Genomic DNA, 26,131 nt, shown 5'->3' with positions numbered 1-26,131 from the left:
CGGTAACTTCATTCATAGAAGTTTCAGTATCGGGCTGCTGCCAGATACCAATTAAGTTGGTAAACGAAGAGACAAAAATGGAAAACCAGAGACTCAGTGGTTTTAGCAGTGAGTGCTAGCCTGGCTTCTAAAGGAATTAGGATCAGGCAAGCACGCGGCTGTCGGAGTTACAGATCAACCTGAAACATATAGACAACCCTTTGACAACTACAAAGACCTCTGTTCAGAGAGCATAACACCCATCTGCTTAATGTACTCCCATTCTGCAGATGATGGTGGTGGTGTCACACTCTCCAAATATAAAGTATGCAAACATGAAAATAGGTTGATTTTGGCAACTGTACTCTTGACTTAGGTTAAATACATTCAAGAAGTTAAAGTTATGATTGAGTAGCAAACTGTACTTTTCTCAGTTTATGATGTGTAAAAAATCTTGGCATTTCTCTGGATCTTGGATGAATTATTTGCCTAAGAAACAACAATGGCACCACAAGGGTTCCTGACCACTTGTCTGGCGCTTAAAGGAATAGTTCACCCAAAAATGAAAATTCTGACATAATTTACTTTTTTTTTTTTTTTTGCATACTTTAAAAGTGAATAGTGAATGAGGCTGTTATTCTGCATAACATCTTTTGGTGTTAATTTATAAATTTGGATATTTTTTACCACTTCAACTGTAGTAATTTTAGAGGACCAAAGTTTAAGAAGCCAAAAACATGATTAACTCAATCCAAATTACCAGTAAATCAGAGTCAATAACAAATGTTGTTGATTTTGCTCTATTTTCCTCCCCTGGCTTCCATTCCATTTTTCTTTTTTATTGCTCACACTTGTCCACCCACACATACCTCTTACTGTTGACAATGTTTGAGAGAAGTGCAATGTCATCTTTGAGTAATTATTAGATTTAACGATATTTCAATAGCTGCTTTGACTTAGTCATGTGGGAGTTTGGTTATGTAGGGTTGTTATTTGTTTTGAGGGCACAAGGCACTAAACTCTATTTTAAAAACCATCACTTTCCAGTTACATCACAGTGGAAAACTTTTTCCTTGGTCCGTTTGATTGGATGTTTTTCGGACATTTAAGCAGGTATTCTTTTGTTTTTCTTCGCAAAAAGTAATCTCTGAAGTGAGTTTAAAAGGAATATTCTGGGTTCAATACAAGTTAAGCTCAATCGACACCATTCGTGGCATAATGTTGATTACCACAAAAATGTATTTCAACTGTTCCTCCTCAAAAAAAAAAAAAGAAAGAAAGAAAAATCTGGGTTACAGTGAGGCACTTACAATGGAAGTGAATTGGGCCAATCAGTAAACGTTAAAATTCTCACTGTTTCATAAGTATAGCCACAAGACATAAACAGTATGCATGTTAACATGATTTTAGTGTGATAAAATAGCTAACTAACCTTTTCTGTGTAAAGGTTTAGCCAATTTACAAATTTGTTGTAATGACAATGTAATGTCAACAAACCCAAAAATCCCTTAAATTACTGTAAAAATGACGATTTTAATTGTTTTTTACAGTTCAAATAATACATGAGTTTTAACAGAAGAATTAATGTAAGTGCTTTTATAAAATGTGTAAGCTTCACATTTCTGCCTTTTAAACCCTCCATAAATTGGCCCCATTCACTTCCATTGTAAGTGCCTCACTGTAATGTCGATTTCTGCTTTTTTTTTTAAAGAAAAGGACCGATGAGTCTAAATTATTTTTTGTGGTAGTCAGCATTATGCCACAAATGCTGTCGAATGAGCTTAACTTGCATTGAACCCGGAATGTTCCTTTAAGGTCTTTGGCTTTGGGATTTTGCTTGTTATATCACTATCAAGTAAATAAAGAAGTGAAGAGTGGGATTTTGTCTGGAATAATGCTTATAAACCTGCCCAGGCTGGAATGTGCAGACCTCTTAAAGTGTGCTTGTTTTGGCTTATTTAATGGCAGGGAGTGAATCACACTGTTGTTTCGCTAAGTTCAAACAAAAATGTCCATTCCACTTCCATTCCTTTTCCCATGATGCTCACACTTAAACGTGTGGACGAAACACACATTTTTACTTGCTGAGTAAAACAATTTTTATTGGGCAGACCCTTCGGACACTGGAGCACAAACAAGTGATGCATATATAATGATTAAATAATATATAATTTTGTATGAAATGTCTATGGAGGAAATGAATGGGGAAAATACAGTACTTCAGGAACCAAGACGGCTGAAAAAGTGGATGGGCGCTGCTGCGATCACTACAATCCACACACAAATTAATCAGATCTGTACATTTTTACAAAAAGTGTCTTTAAGATTTGAATGGGCATAATGAAGGATTCAAGTTTTCAGACAGGTAAATGCTCCCTTGAGGAAGACACCTTTATTTCTCAGAGGAACAGTTAGGTTACAGCATTTACTGCCCAGTAGTTTGGAAAAAGGATTTTCTAAAACATTAGAAAATATTGAGATTAATTTTTTTTACAATATTTTTTTTATTTTATTTTTATTTTTATTTTTTACAATTTGAATTTTAAAAGTGCCTGGAATCACAGGCATGGGAATCTCCCTAAATTATTTAGTCCCTTATAGGGATGTGCGAAATATCGGCGACAATATTGGTATCTGTTAATACAATGTAAGTCAAGTCAAAATGTATTTCTATAGCACATTTAAAAGCGCCAAAATGCTGCACAATAAAACGTTGAACAAATAAAAAGAAAACATTAAAGGAAAACATGCGGCGTACAAAATATAAACACATTAAATAAAATACAATCAGAAAACTTCAACATAAAACCCTTAAACTAATCTTAATCAAAAGCCAGAGAGAACAAATAAGGTTTAAGAGCATAAAACTGGCTAGTGAAGGAGCAAACCTCACATTTACGGGCAGACTGTTCCAAAGTTTAACCGACCAACCTTAGTTTTACAGCGACAACGTGGGACGGTTAAGAGAAGCTGATTACTAGACCTAAGTGCTCTTTGGGGAGAGTAAGGAATCAGAATGTATTTTGGTGCGATACCATATAAAGCCTTGTACACAAAAACAGCAATTTTAAAATCGATTCTAAACTTGACAGGAAGCCAAAGTCACTAAAATGGGAGAAATGTGATCCCTCTTTTTTGTTCCGGTAAGAAGTCTCGCTGCAGCATTTTGGACAATTTGCAGGCAAGATATCGCAGTTTGAGGCAGGCCACAGTATAGGGAATTACAGTAGTCCAGGCGTGATGTTATAAGAGCAAAATCTTTCGGGGGTAGAAACTGTTTTAATTTATCAACCGATCTCAGATGAAAGAAACTGCCCTTTACCACTGTACTGATTTGTTTCTCAAAATTTAATGACAAATCGAAAGTAACCCCAAGATTTCTTACATGAGTTTGAACACTGGCAGAATGAGAACCTAAATTAAAAACAGATGGAGACCTGGAGGGGCCTAAAATCAGAATTTTGCTTTTGCTTTCGTTTAATTGCAAAAAAAGTATTAGCCATCCAACATTTGATCTCCTCAAAACAGTCGCAATGCGCGTCAAAAGGATAACTGCTGTCAGTTTTAGCTGGTAGATAAAATTGTGTATCGTCAGCATAGCAGTGGTAGGAGATCTTATATTTCTTAAAAATGACACCCAAGGGGAGGATATAAAGTGAAAAGAGAAGAGGGCCTAAAATGGACCCTTGGGGTACACCGCATAATAGGGGAACCGACGAAGAAGAAAACTTCCCAATGCTCACTGAGAAGGTTCTATCTTTGAGGTAAGAGGCCAACCATTGCAGGGCAACACCCTGAATACCCACCACCTTTTCCAACCGATGTCACAGAATACTATGATTGATTGTATCGAATGCAGCGCTTAAATCCAACAAGACAAACACCGCATACGAACCAGTATCGAGAACTTGCAACAGGTCATTGCTGACCTTCAACAGTGCGGTTTCCGTACTGTGCATTGATCTAAAACCCGACTGAAAAGTATCTAAAATATTGGACATACTGATATAAGAACTCAACTGACGATTCACAACTCTCTCTAAGAGCTTTGAAATAAAAGGCAATTTGGAGATAGTTCTGAAATTGCTAAGGATAGATGGGTCAAGATGGGGTTTCTTAAGCAGAGGGTGAACCACAGCATGTTTAAAACTAACAGGTACAGCTCCATTTGCTAGAGGACTGTTAATAATAGCTGTTACAGCCGGGCTCAAGGTTACAAACACTTCCTTGAAAAGACAAGTTGTAATGACATCGGACTCACAGCTGGAGCATTTAGCCTTTGAAACAATATCAGCTAGCTGAGCAGAGGTAACTGGATGAAAACAAGTTAGCGAATCTGTTGATGAACAAATCAAAGGGGGATCATATTTTGATGGCTTAATGGAAGCCTTGATCTCCAAGACTTTATTATCAAAAAACTTTAAAAAGTTCTCACAAGTTTCCCTAGATGGAACAAGAGAAGGGGCTGGTAAGGGATTTAGCTCTGAATCAATTGTCTTAAACAGCATTCTCGGTCGGTTAGCATTTTCAGTGATGAGTTTGGAGAGGAATTTAGACTTAGCCTCTTTTATTGACTTTTGGTAACTAGTTAAGCATGCAGTTAAACATTCATATGAGACTTGAAGTTTGTCTCTTTTCCACTTTCGCTCTGCCTTATGACACTCTTGTCTAAGAGAGCGGGTGTTATCATTTAACCAAGGCTGAGCGTTGCCCTTTCCCTTAGTTTTCCTGGGCTTAAGGGGAGCAACAGAGTCTATAGAAACGGAGCAGGATTTAGTAAAAACCTCCACCAATTCTTAAATTTTTTATTTGTCAAAGATGACAGCATCCGCAAAGTTAGCTTGATAGTACTCTGAAAATAAACTGGTAGTGGAAAATTGAATGAATCGAGAATAACTTACAGACTGAGAGCAAGTGGAGGTGGGAGAAACACAGACAGATTCAAACAAAATTGGCAAATGGTCTGAAATAACAGCATCAATCACTCTCAGATTTGTTACAGGAAAACCATGTGACAACACCAGATCCAATGTGTGCCCCAAATTATGAGTAGGACTAAAAACTAATTGTGACAGATTTAAAGATTCAACGAGGCATAAAAACTCTTTCACCAAAGTTTTAGACGGGCAGCAAAGGTGAATATTAAAGTCTCCTAGAATCAACAGTCTATCACAGCGAGGCACAATATTAGAGAGGAACTCAGAGAATTGCTGAATGAAGTCCTTGTTAAATTTCGGAGGCCTGTAAACCAGTGCACATAATACAGGACCCCCTATGTCGATTCTCATTAACTGTACCTCAAAACTGAAATACACATCTGTATGTAATTTTTTTTGTTTTTAATTTTTTTTTAAAAACAGTAGCAACACCCCCACCATGACCAGAAAGTCTTGAAGTTCTAAAAAAAAGCACAATCCGGTGGAGAAAGTTCACCAAGAGATGGTAATTCATCCAGTTTCAGCCATGTTTCAGTCACAAATAAGAAGTCAAGCGAATTCGTGATGAAAAAGTCATTTAAAATTAATGATTTGTTAGATAGTGACCTCGCATTTATCAAGGCCATCCTCACCGTCAGTGGCTCAGCTTTTTCAGCATTTGGAGTTGAAAACTTAATTGAACAGAGATTTAACGGATTTACAGACCATAACTCTGCGCCCGACTTTGAAGAGGAACGGCGGGATGAAATTACTGGAATGTAATCGCTAACCAAGGAAGCAAACTGTGTGCCTTTACAAAAACTGCGCCGAGATCCTTGGTGGACATATCGAGGACGGCGTAGAATTTCCAAGGAAGCACAGTGATTATATATGTCCACGGGAAAACGCTATGAAGAGTTCAGATTATGCAAATCCAGAGATGAATAGAAGAGACTAGACAAATATAATATCCAAGAGCCAAAGCAGCAAGGTGGAGAGGGCTAAGAGCATTAATACAGCTGTAACATACCAGAAAAGTGAGCAGAAGGGACTTCATCCTTTGTAACACCACCACAACTAGGTCTCTGTCTTAATGGTCTTAATGTCCTTAATGTCCACGTGTGCCAACACGCCCGCAAACAAGCACGCAGCAGTACAGCTGCCAGCCGAGAGCAGTTGATCCCAATCCACCGCAAGTCCAGTCCGGTCCATCCAAACACAAGGCAGCGAGTGCCGAGCCTCACCCGAGGTAAGCCGATGTTTTAGTGGATGAAAGGCAGGTAGGCGGCAGGTCGTTCAGGCGCTCCCCGAAACTAGCATCTGATCATCCAGCCGAGAGCGGTCGATCCTAGGCCGCCACGAGTCCATCAAACACAAGCAAGCGAGTGCCGAACCTCACCCAAGGTAAGCTGGAGTTTTAGTGGATGAAAGCAGGCAGGTAGTTCAGGTGCTCCCCACGACTAGCAGCTGATCATCCAAATAGGGTTGCTCCGAAATATAATATAAATGCCGCGTGAAACTGAACAAAGACCAGACCAGACCAGAACTAATTTAGCAATGGAGGCATTACTGCATTCTACACTTCTATAACAAGAGCCTAGTCCTATTTATAGAATGTTTCCTTTCCTTAATCTGAGTTCTAACTCATGGCTCCTCCAACTTCTGTGTGTATGTACACCCGTAGTAACCTGACCTGCCCTGTAACTCAAGGTTTACACCCTACTGTCTCTGATAACCTACCACTTCAATGTGTGATCTGGTAATCTAGATGCAATAAAGCAACACAAGGCTGCTTATCATCTTATCAGGGCTCCTAAACATGCATCCCCTCATGCGTTCTTCATAGATCAGCCGGGTTTCATATTGTTGTGTGATCATTGGATACTCTGTGTTTACCTGTGTGTTACAGGTAGCGGTTGTAAAGGTGAAAAGTTCAGACAAGGTGTTCGCCATGAAGATCCTCAACAAGTGGGAGATGTTGAAAAGAGCAGAGGTACATACACTTTCTGTCTTTCTATATCAGAATTACTTGCTCATTTGATAAGGACAATGTAATCACATCAAAACAATTCTAAATGCAAACAAATTTGTGTGTCTTTTTATCCAGACAGCGTGTTTTCGGGAGGAACGGGACGTGCTGGTGAACGGGGACTGTCAATGGATCACCACATTGCACTACGCTTTTCAGGATGAGAACTTCTTGGTAGGTTTCTGCCCTCCGGATGCCCCTGACTTCACATCCATAATGGAAGCTTTTGATCAGATCAGGCTTGGTTAATCAGTCCTCTCTATTGAGCATCAGTGATTTCTGAATGGTCTCAGTCTGTTAAATGAGTACAGAGAGACTGGAGAGACTTTGGTTTGTGTGGACTGTACAGAGACACACCTCTTGCCAGTTCCCATGTGGGGAACTACTATAAGAATGACTGTGAAGTCAATCCAGATCCATCAGGAAAATAATAGGGTTATTTTAGTGCATGTGGTTTGTCTTGACAAGCTTACAGCATTTTTTATAAGTCTGAATGGTGTGATTATTGTTCATTCAGGTTGTCTTTTGTACCACAGAAACCATAACATACTACAAGCCTCAAGTTAGTCCTACATTTGTCTGCCTTTCTAAAAACGGCCGTAGTAAAATATAAAGGTCACAATTACGTACAGCAGCTGTAGACATAGTTTTATGTATATCTGTTTGTCTGTCGTTCTGTCGATCATTCTATACTGTATATATCGTTCTATCTGTTCGTCTGTCTGTCTGTTGTTCTATATCATTCTATCTGTCTGTCTGTCTTTCTGTCTGTCATTCTGTTGATCATTTTATCTGTATATCGTTTTATCTATCTGTCTATCCTTCTATCTACTGTTCTATCTGTTCGACTGTCTGTTGTTTTATACCATCTATCATTCTATCGTTCTATCTGTCTGTCTGTCATTCTGTTCTGTCTGACTATCGTTTTATCTTTCTGTCTGTTTGTTGTTCTGTTGATTGTTCTATCTGTCTATCATTCTATCTATCATTCTGTCTGTCTGTCTGCCTGTCTATCATTTTATATTTCTGTCTGTCTGTCATTCTATTGATTGTTCTATCGTTCTATCTTTCAGTCTGTTTGTCGTCTATCGATTGTTCTATCTGTCTATTGTTCTATCATTCTGTATGTCTGTCTCTGTTGTTCTATCTATGTCGCTCTGTCTGTCTGTTGTTCCATATCTATTTATCATTCTATCGTTCTATCTGTCTGTCTCTCTGTCTGTCTGTCTGTCTATCATTCTATCTGTCTGTCTATCATTCTATCTGTCTGTCTATCATTCTGTCTGTCTGTTTGTCATTCTATTGATTGTTCTTTATATCTGTTGTTCTGTCTATCTGTCAGTTTGTCTGTCTATCATTCTAGCATTCTGTACGTGTCTGTCTCTTTGGTTCTATCGATCGTTCTATATATCTGTCGCTCTGTCTATCTGTTCTATTTAGTGTTCTGTCTGTCTGTGTCTGTCTGTCTGTTCTATCTAGTGTTCTGTCTCTCTGTTGTTCTATCAATCTGTCGATTTGTCTGTCTGTTGTATCTATCATTCTGTATGTTCGTCTGTCTGTCTGTTGTTCCATATCTATTTATCATTCTATTGTTCTAACTGTCTCTCTCTGTCCGTCTGTCTATCGTTCTATCTGTCTGTTTTATCATTCTATCTGTCGTTCTGTCTGTCTATTATTTTATCTATCGTTTTATCTTTCTGTCTTCTATTGATCATTCTATTTGTATATTTTTTTATCTATCTGTCTATCATTCTATCTGTTCATCTGTCTGTTCTATATCTATCATTTTATCTGTCTGTCTTGCTGTCTGTCTGTCGTTTGATCTGTCTGTTGTTCTATCGTTCTTTCTGTCATTTTTTCTATCTGTCTGTTCCATTTATCGTTCTATCTGTCTGTCTGTCTGTCTTTGTTGTTCTATCAATCGTTCTATTGTTCTATCTGTCTGTCTATTCTATTTATTTGTCAGTGTCTGACAGTCTGTTCTATCTAGTGTTTAATCTGTGTGTATGTCTGTGTGTTCTATCTAGTGTTTAATCTGTGTGTATGTCTGTGTGTTCTATCTAGTGTTCTGTCTGTGTTCTATCTATCATTTAATCTGTGTGTATGTCTGTGTATTTATCATTCTATCTTTCTCTCTGTCTGTTGTTCTGTCTGTCTGTCTATCATCATCTATCTGTCATTCTATCATTCTATTCATCTGTCATTCTGTCTGTCTATCTGTCTGTGTATCATTCTCTCTGTCATATCTATCTGTCGTTCTGTCAGCGTATACAGTATGTCAGTTTGTCTGTCTTATCATTCTGTCTATAGTTCTATTGGTCTGTCTGTCTTTGTTCTATCGATCATTCTATTTATATACAGTATCGTTCTGTCTATCTGTTGTTCTGTCTATCTGTTCTATCTATCTGTCGTTCTGTCTATCTGTTCTATCTATCTGTTCTGTCTGTCTATCATTCCATCTATCGTTGTCTGTGTCTGTTCTCTCCATCTGTCTGTCTTTGTTGTTCTATCGATTGTCGGTCTATCTATCTGTTGTTCTATCTATCTATCTGTTTATCTGTCTGTGTCTGTCTATTGTTCTATCGGTCTGTCTGTCTTTGTTCCATCGATCATTTTATCTATCTGTTGTTCTACCTATCTGTCTGTCTGCCATTCTATCGGACTGTCTGTCTCTGTTCTATCAATCATTCTATCTGTTCTATTTGTCACTCTATCTAGCTGTCTGTCCATCATTCTATCTTTTGTTCTGTCTGTGTCTGTCTTTCTGTTGTTCTATCTATCTGTCGTTCTGTCTGTCTTATCGTTCTATCTATCCTTCTGTTGTCTGTCTATGACTCTGTCTCTCTGTCTGTTGTGCTTTCTGTCTTGTTCTATCTTTTGTTCTTATGGTCATTTTATCTGTCTCTCTGTCATAAGTTTATACAAAGGTGACTTTAGTTTAAAATTCTAGACTTGCACATTGTTGTCATTTGTCTATAGGCTATTACAGCATTTGTCATAACATATGTTTTCCACAGTACCTGGTTATGGATTACTACGTGGGAGGCGACCTCTTGACCCTGCTCAGTAAGTTTGAGGACCGTTTACCGGAGGACATGGCACGATTCTACCTGGCTGAGATGGTTCTGGCAATTGATTCTGTGCATCAGCTTTACTACGTTCACAGGTGAGACTATAGATGCATTCAGCTAGAGAACTGCCTACTACTGGCTATTTGTTGTGTCTCTTTCCATGTTTTTATTTATTTTTTGGTCTGAATGACCTGTGAAATTTGGGCCAAATTGCATGGAAATCATTTGTAAACACCAGTCTGTGGGAATGTGAATTCTTTTGGGAACACAGGAAGTGACCAAATTGTTCTGATTTGTGCAATCACAGAGGGCATATCAAAGCTGTGTGTCTGGCTGGTTGTTTTTGTTTGTTCTATATGTGGAGCACTCTTTCAGGGATAACGCTCAGAGGCGCCTGGCCTCTCAGATGTGGCTCCAGCGGAACTGATTTATTATGGGCTTAGTTATTGCAGGCTACTGCTGTGGAGCAGAGCAAAGCTTCATGCATACATTTTGCGGACTGGGAACTCAAATAAGGATGGTAATTACAGGTTTAACCGCCTTGGCCGTGAGATTTGTTTTGGACCATGTAAAAAAGGGATAGGGTACTGTAGGCAACTCCCTACCAAGAAAGAAAAATAGATTTCGTTCCATTTTTAACAAAATTCAAGTACGCTGGCCACATTTGGACAGATTTACTCAAGTTCGAAATAAATGGTGCATAACCTCATCCATAGTAAAACCAAAGCTTGCTGTGTTGCAAACGCTGACTAGCCACTTAGCATACTTTGCTAGGTAGGAAGTTCCCTATTTGTGTGCTAATCTCTGAGCTTCCAGTTTGTTTGTTCCTCTTGCCACAGGGCATTTCAATTCAGCAAGTCCATTAAGTATTTCGAGTATGATTCTTAAATTCTTTCACTGACTGTGTTGTGAATCTCTCAAGTGCTTTTATAGAATGTAAAGTGCAAGTTTTTGCAGAAGGGTGCTTAGGTTGGTGTGCTCCATCTACATTCCTGCTTCCAGTTAAAACTCTCTGTGCCTGACTGGTGAGGAGTAGTCAGAGCTCACGCAATAAGTTCAGTGATAAACTGTGGCATATTTTATCCTGAGACAGCTGTTCTCTTTTTCTTTTCTTTTTTTTCTCTCCCCTATTTTGGAATGCCCAATTCCCAATGCGCTCTAAGTCCTCATGGTAGCATAGTGACTCGCCTCAAACTGGGTGGCTGAGGACGAATCTCATTTGCCTCCGCATCTGAGACCGTCAATCCGCGCATCTCATCACGTGGCTTGTTGAGCGTGTTACCGCTGAGACTTCACGCTATTCTCCACGGCATCCATGCACAACTCACCACGTGCCCCACCGAGAGCGAGAACCACACATTATAGCGACCGCGAAGAGGTTACCCCATGTGACTCTACCCTCCCTAGCAACTGGGCCAATATGGGACCTGGCTGGAGTCACTCAGCACGCCCTGGATTCGAACTTGTGACTCCAGGGGTGGTAGTCAGCGTCAATATTCGCTGAGCTACCCAGGACCCCAAGACAGCTGTTCTCTTGCATTGTTTCTCTTTTATGTCAATGCACTCTAGCACTCACACGGACAAGCTGACGGTGTCATGACAGTAGGAATTGGCTACAAGAAACACTATACATATTCTGTTCAACTCTTGTTTTTTTCCCCTGAAGTCTCATGTTATGTTGACTAACTTATATTATTAGTCAAGGTTTCTTGAACCAAAAAAACCAACAACAATTTACTTAGTTTGACAAGACCATTTTCCACCCTCTTTCTGACCCTTTACTAGGAGTGACACAATATGCGATAAAAGCTATCTTTTCTATATTCATTAGAGTAAGAATAGTACAAACTTAAGCTTAAGTTGAGTAAACTTTTTTTTTTTTTTTTTTTTTTTTTTTTACAATTTGATATACCTATTAGTATTTACAGTGAGTCGTTGATATCAGGAATGGGCATTTGTGTAAGAAGTACATAGATGATATGTGAAATTGGAACTTGTTAGAAATGAATTACAGATATGTGTTATTGTTTTTTTTTTTTTGTTTTTTTTTATATAAAGAAAATGAATGACAGATAATTGTGAAATTCCATTTGTAAAAATGAAGTTTCAGATATCAATAATTGTTTTTACTAATTCAAATAAAAATTTTACATCAAGAATTAACATTTTCACTAGTAGTTATTCCATTGATGATCTTAAGAATTAGCATTTTAACTAGTGAAATACATTTTTGAGATCTGTAATTCATATCTTGCACATTGTTAAATGTTGAAAGGGCTTGTGATATTCTTCAGGTTATCCAGTCAGTTGATATTCAGTTATCGACCAATTTGCACTCCCAAATTAACAGTGTTTGTAACTCGATGTCATACCTAAACAAAATAGATGGAGCTGAAGTTTTCTGTGTGTTGAAACCATTGTCTCCATCCTGTCTCATGATGTGGACAACTGTGAATAGTTTTGTGTGTGTGTGTGTGTGTGTGTTCGGCTCCAGTCGTGTAGACTCCGTCTTCAGTCAGCTGAGCACAGTGTGCAGCTATGTCCAGTGCCCTGACCTGTTCACCAGAGGTCAGCAGTTCAGCTCTCGAATTATTCTCATTCCATATGCATACAGGTATGTGACACGCCCAGAGCAAACCCTCTGAATACTTTGACCAGCAACAACAGTCATATGAATGCAGGCTTTTTTTTTAAGAGTGTCTGGTCAGTGTCATGCCGTTATGACAGCTAACACACATATCTCCCTGAGAGCCTAGCAGCGTGGCTGAGATTCTGACACCTGCAGCCCGTCTCGTGTTCAGAACTCACACACACTCACGCAGACAGCAGCTCTGTATCAGGTTGCTTCATCATGGGATAGTTAAGTTTCTGACCTCATGGGATTGTGACTGTTTTGATTTGAGGAAGGAATCTACATAGAGCTAAAGCCAGTGAGAAATGTCTATGATTGTGTGCACATGAGGGAGAGAGTTGTGCTTATGCATTTCTCAGCGTTTTGCAGGTGTTGGTATAAAATTAGGGTTGAAGAAAGGAGGAGCAGGGAAAGAAGGTAAAATTATGAAGTTTAGAAAGAGTAGGGATAAGTTCAGAATGATGTACTACCTACTTGGGTTTGGTGATGCATAGAATATATTACTATTTGAATAATATTCAATGTTATTTGCTGCTAATATAAAATTAACCAGCATTGTGAATTGTGCAACATTTTAATGCAATTTTTATTTGGCCATTCATTTTTCTGAAGACAGTGTTCTGGTTTCGCTGGTGTGTCATGACTTGTATGAGAGTTTTTTAAAACCTATTTTAAGCTCTTCACCTCTGCATACCCGCTGGCGGGTCCAAAAAGAGGCACTATGTCACAAAAAACGTTGACTCTTAAAATGGTAAAGTCTCTGAATACATAAGTCAGGCATATGGGGTATCGTGAAAGCTTAGAATCTGACTTTTTATGTTAAATAAAATAACAAAATAAGACCTGAAAACATTTGCTTCACAATTTAGAGCCTCCTAGGGATCATGTGGTAGAAATATTAATATGAATATAAAAGTCTTTCAAATAGCACTTAAATAGACAAATCATATATCAAATGAAAGTTTATTTTGTTGCCCTAAAACCACAGTTTGAAAGATTTTCAAAAGAATCACAGTAAAACAGGGCTCCAGATTGTGACCAAAACGGTCTCATTTGCTACTAAAAATATCAATTTGTGAGTAATGTTTTTGCAGATATCGCCACTGGTGGCTATGTAATTTTTTACATGTTATATATATATATAAATATAAATGCCTTTTGCCCTTGCTTGGTTGCTTTTATTATGAAAAGAAGTCCATCACATCATTCTGCGTGTTAATAAATCAAGCCCGCTGCACTTGAACCAAGTCGGTGAATTCAAATTCATCCAGAGCGGTTAAGTGTTTGTGCAGAAAGTGGAGATGGCTAAGCATAAGCAAGAACATGGCAAAACGATTTCCTGTCAACTCCCAACACTGGTGGATCTTCTGTTAATCTAAACTCTGACTCAGCTTGTGCTGGCGTGAATGAAGAGAATGACGAAAGCACAGAGGATCACCTGCCCGCATCAAACGTTGTACGCCCAAGTAAAACTGTGGAAAGACATTCTAAAACTCTGTGGATTCAGGAGTTTGATTGGCAACATTTTTTTTTTTTTTGTGACTTCTACTCTAAAGTGGGCAAAGAAATAGTCGGTAACATGGATTTCATAAGTGGAATGAACCATTTCAAGAAAGAGACAGCCAAAAGCATAAAAATGCTCATGACCATGTCATCGCCAAAGTACTCCCCGAGAAACGCCATTAGCCCGTGCAGTGACTTGTGCATGCGACATAAATGCTGAGAAAGAAAGGAGCTTAAAATAAAATTAAACCAGCCTATGTGATAGCACACGAGGAGATACCATTCACCAAATTTACCTCGCAGATCTTGCAAATGAAAATAATCGGATTGGATGTGTCTAAAACATATGACAATGATACAGCATGTGCTGAGTGCATAGGATGCATTGCAGATTAAATCAAAGTGCAGACACTTCAAGATGCTCAGAAAGCTAATTACTTATCTGTCATCACTGATTGTGGCACAGATGTGTCTGGCAGGGACAATGTCATTGCATACTGCAGGCATATTTCTGCAGGTGTAGCAGTGAACTGGTTTGTTGCCATGCCCATGGATTACTAGGCAAAATAAAAGATTTGTTTGGTAATGCTAACCAAATTAATAAAAAATGGTGTCAGGATAAGGCTTTGGAGCAGATGGGGCCAGTGTAAACATGGGTGCCTCAGGTGGAGTAGGTGCGCTCCTTAGAGGAGACATAGGAGAACCTATTCTCTCATTTCACTGTTTGCCACACAGACAGGAATTAGTCATGTTGGAACAACAAAAGTCTCTTCCAATGATTGAAAATGTCTATGACTTGCTACATTTCAGCCCCAAAAGCAAGCGTGAATTGAAAGCTATAGGTATGGAGTTAGGCTGCATTATACAAACACCTTCAGCTGTGAAGACCCAGCGCTGGTTGCCTCACATTTACAGGGCCCTTTCTATTTTTCTGAAGTCAGATCATACAACAGGGCAGGGTCAATATACAGCTGTGCACCACCACATGGAGCACCTTGCTGCATCATCCAAAAACATTGATATAAAAGGAAGAGCAAAACACGTTGCGGAACAAATGGAAAATTTGCCTTTCGTGGCATTCTGTCACTTTCTCCATGACCTATTTGCAGAAATCTCCAAATTGAGTGTTGTGCTCCAGACTAACTCTCTCATTCTTCCTCAAGCTGTGGCAGCTATCGACATGTGTGTTGTAACAATCAAGAGCATGAAGGACAAACACTGAGAAATAGAAAGTTGGAGGAATTTATCCTCCACACAAGACTATATTCAACTGATCAGCATTAAAATGTGGTTCAGTAGGAGAAAGCACAGAGAGATAAACAGAAAGAGAGACAAGTAACTAAAAGACAGAAAAAGACAGCAGCTACTGACTACACGGGCTTAACATTTCAAAACATTCAGCTTAAGGGCTCTAGTCTTTCAAGTTTCAAAGATGAAATATAACACCACATTGAAAAAACTGTAGACATTACAGTTAAAGAACTAGGAAGGCGATTTGAAATGATGAGAGAAAACACAGCAAAAAAGTACACAGAGGAAAGAGATAATTCAATGCTTCCCAGTCATTTGTCATGATTCATGGCCAGATGATGTTACCACTTTTGGAGAAAATGAGATCGACACACTGTTAAAATGGGATCAAGACATCTTGCTGATGAATGAGTGTGACGTGAATGCTGTGCAGACAGAATATAGGTCAGTGACACTGGCTCAGAGTCTTGAGTAAAGAACACTTCTTTATGACTGTAAATAGTTCTCAAGTTGGAAAAGCGATTTGGTTCCCACTGTTGGTGGTAAACATTGATGATTGATGAAAATCAGTTCCCAGGACATTGTAAAAAATTGCCGCCTATTTTTTATTTTATTTTTTTGAGCCCTGGTAAAATATGATTTCATTACGACATCAAACCCAACATCTCTTTTATGCGTCGAGCACTGCTGCTGTAAACCCAAAATTGCTAAAATCTTTATATCTGCTTTCACCTTAGGCAGTTTTCTAAACTAGGCTCACTTGTCTGTGAGCTTTCTTGTGTGAAAAATCCAATGTTATATCTTAGATGTCAGAACAAAATATGCGGTTCAGTAGGAAAAGCATGCTAAACAAATAATCGGCAATATATGTTTACAACAATTGAAGATAAAACATGTTACATCATCGCAAAAAGGAGGATCTCAGCTTTCTAATGACACCTAGATTGAGCTTCTAGTCCACTCAGAGGCCGAGATATTCGATGAAACAATGGGGGTGGTGCATGAGCTGAAAATAAGACTGATTGTCTATGGACGAGCACATCTGTAAGGGCTAAAATGCGTTAGAGCGCCACCTATATTTCAGATCTGCATATTGTTATGGATGGTGATAGAGGAAAAATCCTTTTTTCTAGTTCTTGCTGCCATCTAGTAGAATAAAATAAGACTTTTTGGGGGGGAGCCGGAGTGAACAGAACCAGAATTACATGCTTACAAAGTTAGAAAAAGATTTAAAAGGTTTAAAAAAAAAAAAAAAAAAAAGATAATAAAAAAATTCTATTCATCATTAGATTGTAAATATACAATATTATTTATGAATAATTTGAGTCTTCTTTTCTTTTTCACAGTATGTGTAAATGGTGCGCTTTTAAATTTGAGTGTGAAAAATTGCAGGCGGCAGCCTAAAAATGCCCCAGAGTTGAAGAGGTTAATAGTGTCTCTGATTTAAACCTCAGAAGCAGTACAGTTGATGTAGGTGTGTAGTTCTTTTCCATTAATAAATTCTTTTGAGCTGTCTGTTTAAATGAATCCGTTAAAAATACTGATTCAGTGATTCGTGTGATAGCCCCTCTGAAGAAAAATCACCCTTATTTGCCATTTCATACATAATACATAAATAATACAATTTTGAATTTAATTTTAAGATTGAATCTGGTCTAAAAGGCTGAAAAATATCAACAAATTTGACCTATATTGTTGTCCACTATTACCTACTATATTTGGAAAAAGTAGTATGCAATTGGGTATTTCTTAAACTTTGGGCCATTTCATGTCACATGGGTTGATTTTCATAAAAACGAATAGAATTCAACTTTCCTTTTTGCCAGGCCTTCAATAAATATTTTTGGTACATTTCAAATGTCTTCTATGTATAGCCGAGATATTGCTGTTATAGCTTTGCCCCAGACCCAGAAATATTCAATATTAAACTATGAAAATCCGGGGGCCTGGGTAGCTCAGTGGTAAAATACACTGGCTACCATCCCTGGAGTTCGCTAGTTCGAATCCCAGGGCGTGCTGACTGACTCCAGCCAGGTCTCCTAAGCAACCAAATTGGCCCGGTTGCTAGGGAGGGTAGAGTCACATGGGGTAACCTCCTCGTGGTCGCTATAATGTGGTTTGTTCTCGGTGGGGCGCATGGTGAATTGAGCGTGGTTGCCGCGGTGGATGGCGTGAAGCCTCCACACGCGCTATGTCTCTGTGGCAACGCGCTCAACAAGCCACGTGATAAGATGCGCGGTTGACTGTCTCAGACGCAGAGGCAACTGGGATTCGTCCTCCGCCACCCGGACTGAGGCGAATCACTATGCGACCACGAGGACTTAGAGCGCATTGGGAGAAAAAGGGGAAACCCCCCCCCCATAAAAAAAAATTTGAATATCCATTATATAAATCGAAATTATAGCATGTTTAAAAGTATAATAATCAAAACAAAGAGTGAATTAAACAGAAACCATTTCAATATTTATTGTGTGAAAATTATTTCTATCAATTTTTCAAAAATTACGTCAGTCCCACAGGTGACATTTCCACCACACTAAACTGTTTTGCCCCTAATAAAGTTTTTTCAAAAGTTAGTGTACTTGCCGTGTCAAAAAAAGTGTCAGTGAAGAGCATGCTGGAAAGGCAATAATAAAAGGCAAAGGATGCTTTATGAAAACAGAAATTCAAGGTAAATATCACTTGTGAGCACATACTCATTTTAAAAAGATAGTAGGAATTATTCAGTACTGCACACAGTATACATTAAGCAGTACACTAGTATTTCACACCAAATATATCCAAAGTGTGTAGTGGGGTTATAATGGTGCTTGTGTAGGGTTTGTGATTCAGGGTGTGGTCGGGCACAGCTGCACAGGGTCTAATCGTGAATCTTGGCCTGGAATTCCAGGAGCTCCCAAAGGAATGAACAGCACTGCAGCGTCTGAGATCTTACCACATCACTGATCACCATCTGCAGGAGAAAGCCCCTCACATTCCTGCGGTCTCCTTTTGCAGGAAGTTGACAATGAAGTCAGCAGTAAACTACTCAGTGACCTTTATATGCCACTGCAGAGCTTCCTGTTCTTACTGTAGCAGCCGTAAGGCTTGAGAGAGACATACAGTTAGACTTTACTATAATGACTGAGGAAGTCATTAGTAACTGTAGCTTATTGTGGTTTGAGTGTATGGGGTCATGCCTGCTATGCAGTACATTTCCATGTCCCCATTATATAATTCTTAATATATTTGATACAATATTATGAATTAATGAATGTTATATTTATAGAACACTTTTCTGACACTACACTCAAAGCACTTTACATACTGAACAGGGGACTCTCCTCACCCACCACCAGTGTGCAGCATCCACCTGGATGTAGGCTCACCACACACCAGCTGTTGGTGGAGAGGAGAGAGTACAGTTATATAGCCAATTCAGGGATGGGGATTATTAGGAGGCCATGATTGATACGGGCCAATGGGGGGAATTTGGCCAGGACAGCGGGGTTACACCCCTACTCTTTACTAGAAGTGCCCTGGGATTTTTAATGACCACAGAGAGTCAGGACCTTGGTTTAAAGTCTCATCCAAAGACATTATTATACAACTTTTTATACAGTATAGTGTCCCCATCTCAATACTGGTGTGTTAGGACCCACACAGACAGCATCTCCTGCTGGAATACCTCGTCCAGCAGCAACCTTAGTTTTCCCTGGAAGGTCTCCCATCCAGGTACTGACAAGGCTCAACCCTGTTTAGCTTCAGTGGGCAACCAGTCTAGAGCTACAGGGTGATATGGCTGGGATTTGGAAAGTTCCAACTTTGTTTGATAATTATTGATATTGGGACTCTAGAGAATCTTTCTGCACTGGTTTGGTTCTGATGGGTGAACGGCCTAGAACTAGTTCGAAAAGTTTTTTTTTTTTTAAATGATCTCAAATATTTAGCAAATGTTTGTTTCACGCCAATGGTTCTTGAGGCAAAGTTGTTCAGAATGAGATCTATAAAATGGTATGAATAACCATAATATGGTATGAATAACGTGTTTCCCTTCGGGCTTGAATTCTGATGCCATTCGGGATGGACTCTGTAATCGCAATGATATATTTAATGTTTTTTACTTTACTGAGAATGTATAATTATTCCAGCAAACCACTTGCATTTAGCCTATTAAACAACACATAAACCTTGTAAAACTGTTGTTTAAAATGGAAGATTACATTTATGCAAAGTTGGTAGACACCGTTGTTGTTTATTTATGTCCTCCATTTGTAAACATCAGACATTTTCAATTAATTTTGCCTATTATTATTATTGATGTTGCTGCTGATGCTGTTGTATTATATATATATATATATATATATATATATATATATATATATATATATATATATATATATATAAACATGGTATGTCATTATAGTTGTAATATAAAAATGTTGTACATTTTTCTCTGTTGGGTTCTCTTAATAAATAAACTTATGTGAGATTTTTCCTACTTTTATAATATAAAGATGAAATATTTTTTTATTAAGTTAATTAAAAATCAGTTCTGTATATTGGTTGTCGGACATGAAAACATACAAATAATCCATATCGTATCGGTTGTAAAAAATCAATATCGGTCATTCTCTATTCTTCTGCTCTGTAACGGTCTCAACTGAATCTTTGTTGTGTGAGGTTTTGATAATAGGGGGCGTGGCTAATTCAACGGGTCAGTCTTGTGGAAGTTAGAATGGCTAAAATCGCTTGCAGCACCTTTAAGCTTAAAACATTTTAAGATTAAAAATCTATTAGTTAGTTTTCTTTCATAAAAAATATCACTATTAAATAGGCAAAGAGTGAATTTTAAATAATTGCACTACTAGTTTAGAGTGGATTAGGGTGCTATGCACTCATTTCTAAAATAAAAAGCTGGCAATTTATTAATGGAATTTTCTGGGTTCAATACAAGTTAAGTTCAGTCGACAGCATTTGTGGCATAATGGTAATTATCACAAAAAATAATTTCGACTCGTCCCTCCTTTTATTTAAAAAAAAAAAAAAGGAAAAATCAAGGTTACAGTAAGGCACTTACAATGGAAGTGAACTGGGCCCATTTTTGGAGGGTTTAAAGACAGACATGTGAAGCTTATAATTTTATAAAAAGCACACATTAATTCTTCTGTTAAAACTCATGAATAGTCATTTTTACAGTCATTTTAGTGTTTGCTGAAGTTGTAAAATTGGCTTTATATCTTTACACAGAAAAGGTTAGTAAGAGATTTTATCACACTAAAATCATATTGAAGCTGGAATATTCCTTTAAGAAATGTTCCAGGTGTTACTTCATGTCCTGAATACCACTTTCAACCTGTTTTATAAAATCCCTTTAACTAACTACAGCCAGTTCTTTAATGACATCATATTCCAAGAAGTGACACAATTTTGAGTGGGAAAACAACAGCGCAAACATTAGTTAGTATTAGCAGTGGGTTTGATTAATTCTGTGATTTTTATTTTTATTTTTGTGGTATTGGTATTAGATTAAGTTGTCTAAAACATGCCATCCTATTTAATAACATAACAATAATTTGTGTGATAATATAAAAATTTCAAAAGATTAAATATCATGCAATTGATAACTTTAAATTGCTTACTTAGCTCTTTATTTTCATCCTGTTTGGTTTCATCCTGTTAATTTGTTAAATATTGAAGTTCCAGTTCAGGTTTAGCTGTACCATAAGAACATTTCTGAAAAACTGGTGTGCACTTTTATTATAATACTTTGTATATTTGCAACATAAGCATAGTCATTTTTAGTTTAAAAGAGTTAAAAGGCATTGCATAACATGAATGACCCATATAAGGTTTTCTTTCCTTGGAAGATTCTTCTTATGAGTGATTTGAATGAAGAGAATCAGCCTCTCCTCACAATTCGGATCCAAGTGATTGTGTAATCTGGGTTAATATTGATTCAGGTGTGCATGTTTTCCGCTTGAATGAATGGCTGGCAGAGAAATCAGGGCTGGGCTTGATTCTGATCATGGGGTCGTTCTCTCTCCTGTAGGGCAGGCAAACACATGCATAAGCTTCTGTCACTCAAGAGCTCTGTTTGATGCAGCACTTCTTTGATTCTTTGTTTAGTGTGGTCAGCTTATGCTAATTCAGTTCTTGACCCTCCTGTGCAGATATTGATCATATTTTCTGAAGGGACTCTCTCTTGCCTCTCTCTGGGGGAGAATATCTTAATGGGACTGGACAGATGCTACTGTTTCTTGACCAGTTCCTCTGGGTCCCTGAGACCTAAGTGTCAATAACTGTCATCAGATAAAGATTTGAACTGTTATAGAGCACAACAGTGCCCACCCACTTTTTCAGCCGTGTCGGTTTCGGAAGTATTTTTCCCGTTCATTTTTCCCATTAGCTTTTCCAAAAATCCTTCATAAAAGAGTTCTAAACCATGAACCAAACCAACCAGCGCCGATGTGAATCACAACTATACAGACTTTGATTTGAAGCAAAAAACTATTTAAAAAACAGTTAAAAAGACAAAGGTACAACACTGTGTACTTAACATCTTTCATGAAGGCACAGAATACAATCCCATGAAGCATTGCGAATGATGTCATTGAATAAAAAACCGATGTGAATATTTAAAATGATTAATTTTATGTTGTTGATTATAAGTATAGAAACAATATATTTTACGTTTATTGCTAAATATTCAGATATGTTCAAATAGATAAGTAGTTTAAGGCTGAAAAGACACCGACTCGATTACGTCATTCACAGTGCGTCATGGGATCGTGCGTTTGCTCTGAGGCATGTTTCGCGGACTTGGTTCCCCGGGCTCGCTTATTATCGGCTGTTTTGATACCCTATGGTCCTAACTGAGGGTGTGTATTATTCGGCTGAATCATGGCTCACGGCTCCCTTGTCACCGGCTTTCCACTGAGTTGTAAACTGTGTCCGAATATGCTTATTCCCGATGATGGACACGATCGCTGCCCATCGTGTTTAGGAATTTAGCATTTAAGAGAGGCCAGATCCGTTTTTGCACTGTAGTATGCTGCCGATGTCAGAGAGGCAGCTTTGCCTCACTGAGTTGGACCCTAGTTCGCCTTTTAGCCTCGCAAAACACGATTCAGTACCAGTGCTCAGAAGCAACATACATATGCAACGGCTGGTGCTCTGCCGGTGAAAAAGAAACCTGTGCCGCAAACGGACAATTCTGAGTATTTGCTGTTGAAGACTGTCATTAATCTCTCATCAGAAATGGCAGATATGAAGCATCTTCTTCAAGCTCTCCACCCACCAGTATCGGCCACGCCCACTGGGAACACACCAGTGGACGAGGGCGATTTCCAAACTCCACATAATATTGATTTGGATGCTCTTTCCATGAGTGCCTCCAATTCGCATTTTCATGATGAATAATTTATTGATGCTGCTATGCATCCTCCCTCTTAGATGGTTTTCTTCAGCCTGTCTGTTGCAGGTGTCTCGGCTGTTCAACTGCTCAGGCCAGTGTGTTTTCAGGGAGTCCTCGGATACAAACGTGTTTACTATGCCACCATGTAAGGACTTCGTGTCAGAGTTTTCAAGTGCTCTTACAGGTTCCAGTGTTCCTAGAACAAGATCGAAGACGACCCGTACCCTAGCTTCAATGGCTGAGGCCGATTCCATAGGGGTGGAGCAGGCTCCAGAGATTGAACAGCTGGTGGCAGCCTTGGTGGTATCACCCGATGAAGCATTAAGAGGCAATGTACACTGTTCAAATGCACAGTGTGGATGTACTAACATGCTATTAAAGAAGGCATATGAGTCAGTAGCCTATGTAACTTGAGCAGAGAATACTAACTGCCAGCTTCTTCTTGCCTGCAACACCACGTTGGGGTTGTCAAATGTAGACTCTTCTGTGCCTCAGTTTCTACAGATGGCTTTGTTGGCCAAGGGTCATGTGACTCGTGAGCTGGGTACACTCTCAGCAACCCTTCTAACAACCCAGTGCCAGGTATGGCTTGCTTAGGCAAGGCTGCCTGAAGATTGTAGAAAGACCCTTAGGGAACTGCCAATTGTACCAGGACATCTGTTTGGCTCCAATGTCTCAGAGGTATTGGAGAAGAGAATGAAGCTGTCGGAAGCGTCCCATCAGCTGACTCAGGTCCCAAGGGCACCTACATTTAGGATGCCTCCAGCTCATCATCGCTACCCAATACCAGAGCAGCGATTTCGTCACCACACTGCTTCACAACCTCAGGCCCCACAGCATCCTCGGGTGTTGTGGAGGCCCAGGGACATCACCCATTTCACTGTAAGCCTCAGGGGGGACCACGTCAGCGCCCCCCCCGCAAGTGCTAAAGGCAGAAGCCACAAACCCTGAAGTGCTTGGTCCGGCAGTTTGCAACATCTAAACTATTGGAGAACTTCGGTGTCAGACCCCTGGGTTCTGGCAACTTTGAGCAGGGGATGTACTCTGCAGTTCCGATGCCTGTCCCCCAAATTTTCAGGAATTCTTCTGAAAATTTTTGATGATATAACCCATTCAATGGCTCTTTTTTTGGAAATTTGTTCACTGTTGGAGAAGGGAGCTATAGAAAAAGTTATTCCCCTCTGTCAGAGGGATGTTTTTTACTCAACGTACTTCCTCATTCCAAAGAAGGGGGTTTTCATCGAGTTCTGGATTTGCGACGTCTAAATGTGTACCTGAAGTCACTTCCTTATCGCATATTGCACACTGCCGACTTTCTTCGGTCTGTGATGAAAGGAGACTGCTTCGTGAATGTAGATTTAAATGCCACTTATTTTCACTTTCCCATTGCACCCCACCACAAGAAGTTTCTACGATTCAGCTTCCAGGATCAAGTTTTTCAGTTCAAAGTCCTACCATTCGATCTGTCTCTTGCTCTTCATGTTTTTACAAGATGCATGAGTGCAGCCCTGTCTCCTCTTTGGTCCAAGGGCATGAGGATTCTGCCCTATTAAAATAATTGGTTGCTTTGTGCCCCAATGAGGCTGCATGCTCTATGCAACACCAGGCTAGAGCACATTCAGAAGCTTGGCATCACTGTGAACGAAACAGAGTTGTTTGGATCCAGTGCAGTCCATAACCTTTATCGGAATGGCACTGGATTCTCTCGCGATGTCTGCCACATTGTCACACGCTCCAACAGACAGTATTCGTCATCTACTCACTCGATTCTGTCTGGGGGCAAAACTTCCTTATGGTGTCCTTCTACAGCTAATGGGGATGCTGGCGGCTGCCACTTCAGTGGTTCCATTAGGTTTGCTCCACCTCAGGCCCCAATAGAGGTGGAATAACAGTTTACGGTTGAACACGACAAGACAACGTCATCGTATGATTGTTGTCTCTTCTTCATGTGTCCGTGCACTGAAACCTTGGAAACGGTTGCCGTTTATTATAGCCAGGGTGTCCCTGGGGGTTGTTCCTTCTTGTTGGGAAGTAATCACAACCGATGCTTCGCTTACGAGATGGGGCAACATAGAACCAGAGGGGAATTGGTGGTCATTGGTTGCCAACAGAGGCCTTGGAGCATATCAACATTCTCGAACTGAAGGCAGTGGATCTAGCACTACAACATTTCTTACCAGTCCTTGTAGGCCACCATGTGCTCGTCCGATCTGACAACACATCGACGGTTTTTCATATGAATCATCAGGGCGGCACCAAGTCTCTCAAATCTTTACAGCTAACTCGCAGCATCCTCATACGGTCTCAGTACCAACTGGCGTCATTGAGAGCAGTTCATCTCCAAGGATCGAACAATCAAGTGGCGGATGCTCTATCCAGGGATCTGCTGCAACCGGGGGAATGGAGGCTTCACCCGGATGTTGTGCAGTTGATCTGGCAGCGGTTCGGCGAGGCAGAAGTGGATCTGTATGCATCAAAAATGACCATTCATTGCCGTTGGTGGTTCGTGAGGACCGAGAAGTCCAGCCCATTGGGGACAGAATGCACTGGCTCACGAGTGGCCGAACTGCTTGTTGTATGCATTCCCTCCTTTTCCACTGCTGTGGGAGACATTACACAGAATATCCCTAATCAAGTACAGGGTACTTCTGTTGGCACCTCGATGGCCGGCCAGGCCATGGTTTCCTCTACTTCTGAGTCTGCTAGAGGGCGAACCATGGCACCTTCCCACCAAGAGGGATCGCCTCTCCCAGATGAATGGGCATGTTTGGCACCCGGATCCGGTTCGTCTTCAGCTTTGGATTTGGACACTGGGCCATCGATAATGCCAGAGCTACTTCAACGTGACAGCTTTATGCTGCTCATTGGAGAATATTCTCTACATGGTGTGGGGATCAGGGAATTGATCCTGTCCACTTTACTGTGCCAAAGGTCTTGAGCTTCTTGCAACATCTATTGGACGACAACAAAGCTGCTTCTGTTTGAAGGTGTATGTCGCTGCCATATCTGCACATCATGCCCCAGTTGGTGGTTCCTCTTTGGGGTCTCATAGCCTTGTTTGCAATTTTCTGAAGGGAGCAAGGCATTTAAAGCTGGTTCGTGTGAACCCTTTTCCTGTGTGGGACTTGCCACTTGTGCTAGAATTCCTTAGTGCACCATCATTCAAACCACTGGGTGATGCAGATCTTAAGTGTTTGTCTTTGAAGGCAGCATTTCTGCTGGCTGTTGCTTCCACTAAACATGTTGGTGAGCTCCATGTGCTGTCTGTGAGTGAGTTGTGCTTGCTGTGGTTGCCAGAGGATTCAGGGATCATTCTTCATCCTAATCCGACCTTTCTTCCAAAAGTCATTTTGC

General features: G+C 39.7%; 1 protein-coding gene across 3 annotated transcripts in view; it reads left to right on the top strand.

Annotated features, from left to right (window-relative positions):
* Positions 1-26,131, top strand: part of LOC127454724 (serine/threonine-protein kinase MRCK alpha-like) — a 103,420-nt gene that overhangs the window by 20,343 nt on the left and 56,946 nt on the right. For all 3 annotated transcript variants that reach the window (XM_051722080.1, XM_051722079.1, XM_051722078.1), the window contains exons 3-5: positions 6,805-6,888; positions 7,003-7,098; positions 9,942-10,090. In XM_051722080.1, the coding sequence (XP_051578040.1) occupies positions 6,805-6,888; positions 7,003-7,098; positions 9,942-10,090 (329 nt within the window). The remainder of the gene's footprint in view (positions 1-6,804; positions 6,889-7,002; positions 7,099-9,941; positions 10,091-26,131) is intronic.

The sequence above is a fragment of the Myxocyprinus asiaticus genome, chromosome 17, assembly GCF_019703515.2.
Source record: "Myxocyprinus asiaticus isolate MX2 ecotype Aquarium Trade chromosome 17, UBuf_Myxa_2, whole genome shotgun sequence".
In the NCBI taxonomy this organism is placed as follows: domain Eukaryota; kingdom Metazoa; phylum Chordata; class Actinopteri; order Cypriniformes; family Catostomidae; genus Myxocyprinus; species Myxocyprinus asiaticus.
Note: the sequence above shows the minus strand (reverse complement) of the source record. Positions and strands in the feature narration are given on the sequence as shown.